This window comes from Vanessa atalanta, chromosome 23 (genome assembly GCF_905147765.1).
Source record: "Vanessa atalanta chromosome 23, ilVanAtal1.2, whole genome shotgun sequence".
Taxonomy (NCBI): Eukaryota; Metazoa; Arthropoda; class Insecta; order Lepidoptera; family Nymphalidae; genus Vanessa; species Vanessa atalanta.
This window is the reverse complement of record NC_061893.1, coordinates 4,498,506-4,509,796: the sequence shown is the minus strand read 5'-3', so window position 1 is coordinate 4,509,796 and position 11,291 is coordinate 4,498,506. Positions and strand designations below refer to the sequence as shown.

The following is an 11,291-nucleotide window of genomic DNA, read 5'->3' as shown; positions in this document are numbered from 1 at the left end:
TTGTTGCAACACATTTGACATTTACACATTTCTATATATATGGATATTTATATTCTATATGAATTAAAAACAAATAAAAGTTTATGTAATCATACTACAACAGCTTTTAAATTTTCACTGATTACATTTATTGTAGTTTTAGTTTCATAGGTCTAAGTAATTGACTATAATAGGTAAGGGTCTAATAAGATACTGATTACCTAGGTAATTAATACAGGTAAAGAAATTCAGATTTTATTATTTTTGGTTTTCTCTGCGTAAATAATCAGACACGGTTTTTACCGCAGTAGCTGTCTTATACCCAATACGAAAAACTGTTGCACTCTATTAAAAAAAGAAGAAGCAGATCAATGTGATATATAAAACATCGACATCTGAGATGATAAAACATATCAAAGACACTGCTATAAGCCCTTGGAAGCATATATAAATTAGGACAATTTTATTCGTATTGTAATTTATAGGAACTTTAAGATTTTGTTTATTTAGTAACGATAATATTCTGCGGTAACATAAGAGGCGATGTAGATTGCAAGGCACTGGACACATACTTAAAATATAATTTATTTTATTCCTTGTGTAATAATTAAATATATTAATATACTTTTTTACAAAATTTTAAAACTTGGAGCAACGTAATTATTTATAAAATTATTACCCTTCTCTATTAATATAGCAAACATTTACTGATCCTATTTTAAGTTATATAACGTTGTTTTATACTAACTCAATATTTATATTTACCTAATTCGATAGAATATAAATTAAAATTTTGTGTTTAAGCATAGTCAAAGCAATTGTAAATATATTATTTACAATAGGAACATATCAATAATTATCTATGTGCAATTTAGTTATATCTATTGATTCTGTATAATTAGGTTACAATCGTACGAGTATCCGAGTTTGTTGTTCACCATTCGTTTGACGTATGAATGGAAAAGTTGCGTGACGTGCGTCGAGGAACTGTTGCTCGTTCATTCCATTCACCACTCTCAAACGTGAACGCGATTAGTGAAACATGTCCGTCTTTTGTGTTTTTTGACGTAAATATTGGCAAAATTCCTTTTGTGTTTGCATCTGCGTGGTGATTTTCGGTGCTAAATCTGTTTTATAATGTGTGTGATCGTGTTGTGAATAGTTCATATGAGGCTGTTATACAAAACTGGTCCAATGGAGTCTCTCAGAAAATGGTTCTACAAACCAAAGGTACTGTCAAAACAATTGTTCTGTGTTAATATCCTTATACCCATTTGTTTTATAGCTTGGCCTTTAAATCGTAATCGTTAAAGAAATATTTGTTTTTTTTTGTAGTAACAATAACTGCAGGCACGATGAGTTGGTTTTTTTACGATTGCAAGTCTTTGTTATGAGTGATTCATTAATTGTTTCTTTTCCTTTTACCTACTGTTTAATCGACCATACTTTGCAAGGCAATTTAAATTGCTTATCTTCGATATTAATTAGAGAAAGGGTTAAATAATACGAAGCGTTCATTTAAACTTACGTCATAAAATACAACATAATATTGTGAATGCTTACTTACATAAAGTTTTTCATTTAATAAAAAATGTAAAAATAATTTAAAAAGCCATTAAGTTAGTCATTATAAGTAAAGTTGTCATACAAATTTATAAATCATAAACAAAATTAATATATTTTTTAATACCAAAAATCTCAATAAAAACAAAGAAGTCTTGATTCTCTGTCTCACAAATTAGAATATATATTTATATATATTTTAAATATTGATTAAATTAAAAAAAAATCTTTATTAGGTCATGTAAGTACTTCCCCCTTTTTCATTGTGATTTAAGATTAGATATGTTTTTAAATTAAAAAGAAATTAAATAATTGTAACAAATGATATTGTATCTGTGTTTACTTAGTCATTGGATCTGGTTATCAATTCTGATTATTGTATTGATGGAGAAGATTTCAATATATTTTATCTGTAAACAATTAATTTCTTTAGATTTCATGTAAGATAAACTTAAACATTTATTTCAATACCTGTTCTTCATTATTTTTTAAATATTTGCTGTGGTGGTTCACTCTGATAAAGACCAATGCAAAGCAATGCAAGCCGGGGTGTGTTGTTAGTACCTTATATAAAATTAAGAGAGAAGAACAACTAAACATAGAAGAAGAACATGTCTTCCAAAATTCCATATAATTTTGTAATGATTGTTGGACTAATTAAATATATACATTAATAGAATATATCAGCTATTTTAACACTTAGATGCAAAGTATGACACACTTAATATGTACCCTTTTACTCTTATTAGCTACACACAGTAACTATACACAATGTACTGCATTTAAATTACTTAATAAACACTAGCTACCGAGTCTTGTTTTTTGTTACTAATATTATTATTATTACTTCAAATGCCATGTCCTCTTATGTCTGTGTTTATATTTAGGAATACATTAACATATTATTGAAACTGGTTTTATGTTTACTTGTTATAATTAAACAGCTGCTGGTGTTATTGATATATCATTTTATTAATATATGTTAATGTTAAACATTCACATTTAAAGTGAAATATTAAATACTTGAAAAGTATTTTAAAAAGTATGTATAGCCTATTCCATGTAGGATTAAAGATAAACGAACCTTAGATTTACATATTTCACGTGATTTGCTAATAACTCAGCTTTCTCATGCACTACTAAGAGTTTATGACTTAATATATTTTTATTTATGTTACAACACTATTAAACTTAACTACTTATTTTCACTTAATTTTAAGCTTCCGAAATTCCACTAACAGTTTTGTTGATGTTCAAAACACAATTTTTTTGTATATCCCTAGTGAATATCATAGATTAATCAAGCTTTTGACCAATTAATAATCGAATCAATTTGCTGTCTAATGTTGTTTATTTGGCTTTTCTCCTCTTATGGTTGGAATAGAGTATAAGCTAAGATCTTTATTTAGAGCCTCATCTGGGACCTTACAACTACTTTGTCCAAATGTATAACATTTTCGGACAAGTTATCATAAATTAATATAAACTTGAAATAATGTTTTGATGTCAAGAATTTCCAAACTATTTTATAGAACTAAAACTCTTGCTATCCTTTTCAATCCTACAGGTTAGAAAGAGCTAGTAGTATTGTATCAATCAGTATTGTATTGAAAGTACAGTTTTGCACCTATGTCCCACTTCTAGTAGAAGTATAATAATAATATACTCTTAATTTTATAGAGTATACTTTACTATGTATAGAGAGATTTATTACTGTCTCGAATGTGTTGTTTTAATTTTACAACATTGTTAGATAACTGTTCAATGAATTTCCAGTTTAAGGAATTCATTCCACATATTGTGAATTCAACAATTATTCAAAACATTGAATATACAAATAAATATTACTTTGTATGATAATTCAATTAGTTGTAGGATTTTAAATAATAACAATGGATGATATTAGTCTCATACTGATATGGATTTTTTATCACATTGCTTATCTACTAATTATAAAGTGATTTTAATTGTAATAAAAATTTTCTCATAAAATATAATTAATTGATATTTTTATAATAAATACTTTTGTTTTATTTATGTTGTTCTTAAAAATTAAATGTATGTGTAGTCAAATAGAATTTTGTGCTATGACCCTTAAATGGAATGTTTTAAAATATATTTTTCATATTATACTTAATTGAAGCATGTGATGAACACTTTAGAAATGTCATTTTACAGTATTCAATTATATACAGTATTTTAACCGGTTTGGAATGTTTTAATCCTGAATGAAAATAAATGGATAACATTTTATATCACATACTATAAAAAAACTAAGCTTTAAAAGAAGATGTTTATGTTCGGTACAATGAATAATCAATGATCTTATTTATTTGCAATCATCTGTGCATCTGTGGTTTTAATTGAAACACAAATAGATCGATAATATTCTCAATAATCATTGTATTTATTAATAATATGCATGATAGATTGTTTTGGTGTCTGTAGAGATATAAATTCACATTGGTTTATGAATTAAATCATCAATAATTTTTTTTAGGGTTTATGTGAGATTCCTAATTATCAGTGCTGAATTGGGAAATTAGTGGCACACTCCCATGTCACAAAATATCCCATCACAGTCTGATAGTGACATCTATTGCATTATTTGCTAGTCTGTGATGAGCCTGTGATCCATGACCAATGTTGGTCAGTAGGCCACTGCTATTGATCAGAATTATGGTGGTGTCTTCATCAAAAGTAGTTTACACCCCATTAACCTTATATCGCTTTTGTCTGTGAGAAGATCTACTTACATGTAACCTATATTTGATTTTTGTTTAAAAATTTGTCATTGTTGGTAATAATAATCAATTACTTTTTTATCCTTTTATATCATTGTTATGATTATTATAAATTAAATACACATGAAATGTTTATTTAAAAATAACGTTTATGTGACGCTGTTGCTTGAGGTCAGACTGTCCTTGTTTGGCAGATGTCGTGAGCCTCTTCCCATCTCGCTCGCACACTTTCACTTTTTTTACCGCTTTCCCAATAGCGGGTGAAACTCGGTCGTACTGCCAAATGTTTCGCGAATTATTGCCATTCATTAAAACTATTTAGGTGTTTTGCAAACATTTTAAATTGACATAATATTTAAATAATTAATATGTAAGAATACGATCAAATGTCTATGACAACATATTTGCTAAATAAACTATTTTTTTTTTAAATTAATTATAAATAAGTAATACGAACAACAAAAAAATAAAAATAAGGCTTGTCACTCTATATATAAAATATAAGTTGCCGACCGCGGTTTCGCTCACGATTTAGGGATTGGTTTTTAGGTGTTAGGTATAAAAATAGTAGTTTATGTCCTTTCTTGGAGTTCAAGGATGCTGAATAGCTCATTTCATTAAATTTGGGTATAGGTATTTGGATGTAAAACAGACAGACAGACTTTCGCATTAAAAAAATAGTATAGATTATATGCTACGTATAGATACGCAAACCTTCTTCGAAACGCACTGCATCTCCTCGTGTAAATTTAATGTACCTATTTATTATTTTATTACTTTAGTCATTTTATCAGTTATGGATTCAAAAAAGTGGCCTCAATTATTAGTTGCTTACTAATATGGATTTGTTGCCATACACAAATCTAAATATAAGACCCTATAAATTGAAGTATAATGTGAATCGTGTTTGCATGTCCTCACAATGAATAATAAAATATAATTTAAATTATAAGCGAACACGCGATAGTGGTCTTTAAAAAAAATATTTCTTGTAGTATGTAACCTTTGCGTATATTTTAAGAGTTATGTATGTAGAATAAAAACTGTATTACTCTATTCCTACCGTAAGAGGAGAAAAGGCAATTAAACAACATTTGACTGCTTATTGACGCCATATCATTGGTCGAGAGCTCGATGAATCTATGATATTCACTATAGATTTGCGAAAAAATGGCGAATTGAACGTCCACGAAACTGTTATCGGAATTATGGAAGTACTACACTTAACTACTTATATCCGCTTTAATTTTAGTGGATATAAGTAGTTAAGTGTTATATTATAAAAAAAAATATATATATTAATCATAAACTCTTAGTAGAGCACAATAAAGCTGATTTATTAGCAAATCGCATGAAATACGTAAATCTAAGGTTTGTTTATCTTTTTTCCTACTTCCATTGGAATAGGATATAGTTACTGTTATTTGTGAAGGGCGAGTGAGCCAGTATAATTACAGGCACAAGGGACATAATATCTTATTCCCGTAATTGATCACGCATCACGACGGCGACGATATTAGAAGGCTTGTCGTTGTGGTAGTGTTAGTGCCTAAGGAATAAGGTTACAACCTACCATCATGTGGCACATTTGCGTCTTAAGCCTTATTTTGGATGCAACTTCTCCGGTTGTTTGTAAAAATCTATAATTGTTTATCGTTTTATTTATTCAATTCTTTGTACCATAGATAAGAAAATGTAGATTGAATTCGTCGATTATAAATGTTCAATCGCGAACACGTATTCATAGTACGTGTTTGTTGTTTTAAATCGTGATTTATCAGTAACGACGTTAAAGGACCGATATTACGTACGATAACATATTCTACTTAGAGGTCATGAAGTTTTATTAATAATACACTTTGTGACAAATAACAATGCTATGATTTCATCGCTAATATAAAAGCCTTTGAACTTACGGTATTATTTTTATTATTAATTAAATTAATCAGTAATCGTATAGAAATTCATGTAAATGTAAGTGTTTATTTTCAGTGTTTGATTCTAATCATTCTAAACTAGCTACCCGCCCCGTTTTCTCATGGGTAGATATGTGTCTACGTAACACGTTTAAAGTTCGAGCGCACCAGTCGGTATGAATGTTTCCGACTTCTTTAAAGAGACTTATGATTAATATACATTACATACTAGTATACAACCTTTACCGTAAAACACTCCTTTAATTGGTGGAAACCTATTGATTTTAATATTACTTGTCTGTTTATTGGCGTTAAATGAACGACAGACGCGGCGGATGGCTTTGTTACGTTTTTGTTGTACATGTAAACTGAATTTCTACCAGTGCTTTCAATGTCTGCAGTCGGTATAATAATGATAAGATTTAAATCAATAAGAACTTAATTCGTCTTCGATTTTCGAGTTTCTTGTATGACGTTTTTCATTCTGGATAAAATATTAACTATTAATTTCCGAATGATATCTATGAATGTTGCTTTAGGGCTGGTTAGTTAGACAATGTTGTGTCTTCTTCTTTCTAATGATAAATATTTATTTATTATTATCTATCATGATGACAAAAAATATATTTCGAAGTAACAAAAGCGAATAAATATTCTCAGTTGTGCCTTTTGTTAATTCGTCAATAATAATTAATTAAAGTGAATATTTATTAAAAAAAACCTTGATTAAAAAATGTGCATTCGCTTTAAATTTTGTATTTGCTTAAGTTGTTTCACTATAACGTTCCACGCGCTCAATTTGACTTGTTGTTTTGTAGTCGGAGGAAATCAGTGTTTAATTAAACACCACATAAGGTCATTTGGTATTAGATCGTTGTCAAATATTGACATCATGCAATCCGTTGTTATTCTCTGACACCACAATGTCACTGAGTACATTGAACCCTTATTGTTAATAATATGTAAAACAATTCATTCATTATAAATTAAGGAAAAAAAAAACAAATGAATGAGAACTTTGTTGTGGTATTTCAGGCTGGGAAACACGTTGCAACCTAACTTATCAATAACTGTTTGGTTATGTATTATTCAGTCAATACAGTTAAACTGTTGAGGTTAAAATAACAATAATTATGTATAAATATAATGTGCTTATCTCCTCTTGTGTAAATTTTGACACATATAAATTTGTCACGATTGCTTCCAGCACGAGATGAATTGGAAACATAAATTGAACACTCAGTGCTGTTTGCCTTAATTTAAGCACGTGATCTTCGGTTTTTACACTTATTGGGTGATTGGGTTGATTCTCAATGAAATGAAATTTATCAAGATGAATTGCAATTTTTTTCTGCAGATTTTTATTAGTAGGATTTCCATTTCGAATATAAGTCCATTTAATATAAGTCGAACAATGACCTATTCGAAGGCCTATATTGTTTTGTATTTTACGATATATATAGACATACCAGTCATGGAATATATAATCGAACACATATATCGATTAGATACACAAAACAATAATTTTCTATCGCTAGTTTAAAAGTTATTTCTGCAATCGTTATCGTCTTTCGAAAAGCTAGAAACAGCTGGTGACCTTGACTTACTATATATATATATAGACATTATATTATTCCTTAACTTTAATTAATTCATACTTGTGCCAAATGAGCTAATTATTTAGCAAATGTATCTTGAGACAGCTGATAGCTGTCGTAAATACAACGTCAATTTAATTTCCGTCACCTATCTAGAATAAAGTCGAGGTTAATTCGTTTTTAAAATATATAAAAGAATAGAGAAGATATTTATTCTTTATCTCTTTCCTAACTCATTCAAAATGCTTAGATTGGCAGTAAAGAGCTAATCCTCCCATGTAGGACTCCTAGGGGTACACTCCGTCAGTAACGTCACGGTATTAATATAGTAATCGAAGACTATGACGTTCTGACCTTAGTAAGTACTTTTATAACATTTAATTTTTCTTTGGATATCAGAGGTAAAATGATTTACATAACATTTTGGTATGGTTCTAAATATCTTTAATTGGAGGGTAGAATTAAAAAAAAATCAATTTGCTCTTAGCAATGTTTTTCTTCTACAATAGTAATTTATAAATAGAAACAGCTTTGAACATAATTTCCATAGTAGGTACTAAAGATAACGTCTATTCTAATTCCGGTAAGGTGCATATAAAATTTATTTCATTGTTTTTGTACTCTTATCTCTATGTAATGGAAGATATAAAATCCGTATCAAAACTGTTATTTATGAGTAATACGTAACGGAACTCGAGTCTTATTATTTATAAATCAAGTCTAGTAATTACTAAACAGATAGTTTTAGTGTGGTTTTCTTTTTAATTAATTATTATGCCTTCGGAAATGTTAATAAGAAACTGCCCGAATCTGTAATAAATTATGAGCTTCCATTTAAATTTTCATCCTAATTTTCAAATCAAATCAATTTTATTCTTCACAATGAATCGTTTATGAATCATCAATATTTGAATACTACCACCGTTTCGGAAAGCAGCCTCCAGCGAGAAGAAACGGCAAGAAACTGGTATAGTTGTTCTTTTTTTAAATAAACAGATTTACAATGCTGTTTTTTTACAGAAATTAGTGTCCTAAGGTGGAACCCGAGCCTAAATCCAGGCGGTTTTTTCCAAAAAGTATTCTTTTCATGAATAATACGATTTATTTATGATTTTAGTCCTAATAAACTTTTGAATTTAGTAAATGGTAAATTGATTATATTTTCCGGTATCTTATTATATAATTCACCCTTTTAATTGATAAATTTTGAAAAGAGCTTCATTCGTCTGTATTTTACTCATAATTATAAGCAAGGTTTTCCTTAGTTCTAACTTTCATAAATGACGTCTTTCTACACAAACTTTGAAACCAAATTTTAACCTCTTAGGTGATGAATTTTCGATGAAAGGGGATTACAAACAAATTCCATATAGAATTCTTGTGCAAAATTTCATCTCAGACTCACAGGATTAGGCACTACGTTGTATCACATTTAAAAATTTTATTACTAATAAATTTTAGTATTGTATTAGGTATTTGTCCGTCAGTGCTCTAAGAACATGGCAAGGTCGGTAAGTTGGCCGAACTTAAATTACTCACAAGTGACTGCGCAGAAAAAGTTTTTAGAAACAAAAGTGAAGGAGTGCGGACGGACTTGAGATACAAATGCGACTGAGATTAAAATTACGCAAATACTCGATTGACAGTATTGACAATTATAAATTGATGATATTTATGTCTTAGATTAATTGGTTTCTAAATATTTATGTTGGTTTAATACATTGATTGTTATGACGTGCGTTTAAAATGTTAGTAGATTAATATAGAATTTAAAGTTTTAAAGTAGTATTGAACTGAGTAGCGTAACTCGTAAGCAATCGCTTTTCTTAAGTATAACTGCTAGTGTAAGTACAGGCACAAGGGACATAACATCTTAGTTCCCAAGGTTGGTGGCGCATTGGCGATGTAAGAAATAGTTAATATTTCTTATTGCGCCATTGTCTATGGGCCACTTACCACCAGGTGGCCCAGTTGGCAAACTATGTAGAATTTGTAAACAATAAATTATATATTTTTATCTTTAAATAAAATCTCACGCACTACCGACCGATTACGTCTGAACGATTTCGTTGTACGTAAAACATTTCAAGTTATTACATACAAACATGTTCTTTTTTAAAAATGTTTTTTTTTTACCTTGAAATATACAAACACGATTGAAGGTTCTTGTACTAAAAATGTCCTCCTAGGTTGATATAAAAAAAATATGAATACAGTACAGACAAGGCCGCGTTACAGTTTTATAGCATGTATTAGATAATATGTCTGTCTGTGATGTACTCATTACGTCATACTCGGTATAAAGACCTTGTCCAATGTATAATTTCGCGTGGGTTGAAACTATTCTATTTTTAGGTAAATAATAATAAAGTAGTAGCGATATTACGTTTGTGTATTGAAGTGTTTTTTTTTTTTTGTTTCAGCGAATCTCTTAAAGTAATTGTTGTAATTGATCTCAGACTGTTTAGCATAATTTACAAGCGATTAATCTCGACAAACTACCTATTAAGACGTAGAAAACGCAGCTAGCTAGCGTTTCTTTTGTAACTGCTTAAGGAAAATAAATTTGTTGCCCATTTAAGATTTATTTACTGGCCGTAATTCAATTAATAAAATTTGAATTTGCGATAATCTTACGGGAAACAGAATGTCGTAATTACGCGTGCGCAAATCCGGATGAATGAGGTACTTAGGATTATTACTTCCTTCGCTAAGCGACGTTAGATAATAGTAATTATTTATTCGTTGATAATTAAATACAACTTTTAAATAATTAAGAACATGGCCGGATGCCCTTAAATTGGCATTATCATTTAATGTTAAATTACTAACTTAAAATAAGTGCTGGGCGAAGGCCTCCTCACAGTTTGAGAAGGTTATCAATCACGCTGCTCCAATAATGTTTGGTAGATACGCGTCTGGTAGAATGTCTAATTTATCTGACAATTGCAGATGTTTTCAATGGTGCTTGCCCGGTTCAAACCCACAACCTTCAGTTACGATTCATGTGATCTTAGCAACTGGGCCATCTCGGCTCTTATATACTTATTGACTCAATCAACAATCTCAATAGTTGTCTTCTTCCTGACATTTGAAGTTAATATTAAACAATATTGTAGTCGTATTGTGTTTTGCGAGTCTCGTAATCAATGTTAAATTGAAAGCGATATGGTCACGATTGTGCTGCATTCAAGGAAACGTAACTCTGACGTAGTACTAGAAAGCTACGGCCCTACATATGCGTTGATGAATGAAATGATTGCGATTTTTGTTGTAATTGTTCGTTATTTAGTACTAGCTAGCTAGTATAGCTTTGGCTTATTAAAGTTAGATTGATTTATGTTAGTGTGCTACTTCACACGAGTTTTAGACAAAGATGAGAATTTCGAACGTAAAATTAAAACTAAATATGTGTCACACATATGGCATTGAAAAAAAAAACCGCTGAATTTGACGACTGCGAATGAATGTTTGCAGTAATACACGTAAAC

At 29.5% G+C, this 11,291-nt stretch overlaps 1 protein-coding gene across 2 annotated transcripts in view; it reads left to right on the top strand.

Moving 5' to 3' along the window:
• The first annotated feature begins 990 nt into the window (after positions 1-990).
• The window catches only part of LOC125073007 (lateral signaling target protein 2 homolog), a 61,734-nt gene continuing 51,433 nt past the window's right edge, over positions 991-11,291 (top strand). For both annotated transcript variants that reach the window (XM_047683662.1, XM_047683661.1), the window contains exon 1: positions 991-1,209. In XM_047683662.1, the coding sequence (XP_047539618.1) occupies positions 1,147-1,209 (63 nt within the window). In that variant the 5' untranslated portion in view covers positions 991-1,146. The remainder of the gene's footprint in view (positions 1,210-11,291) is intronic.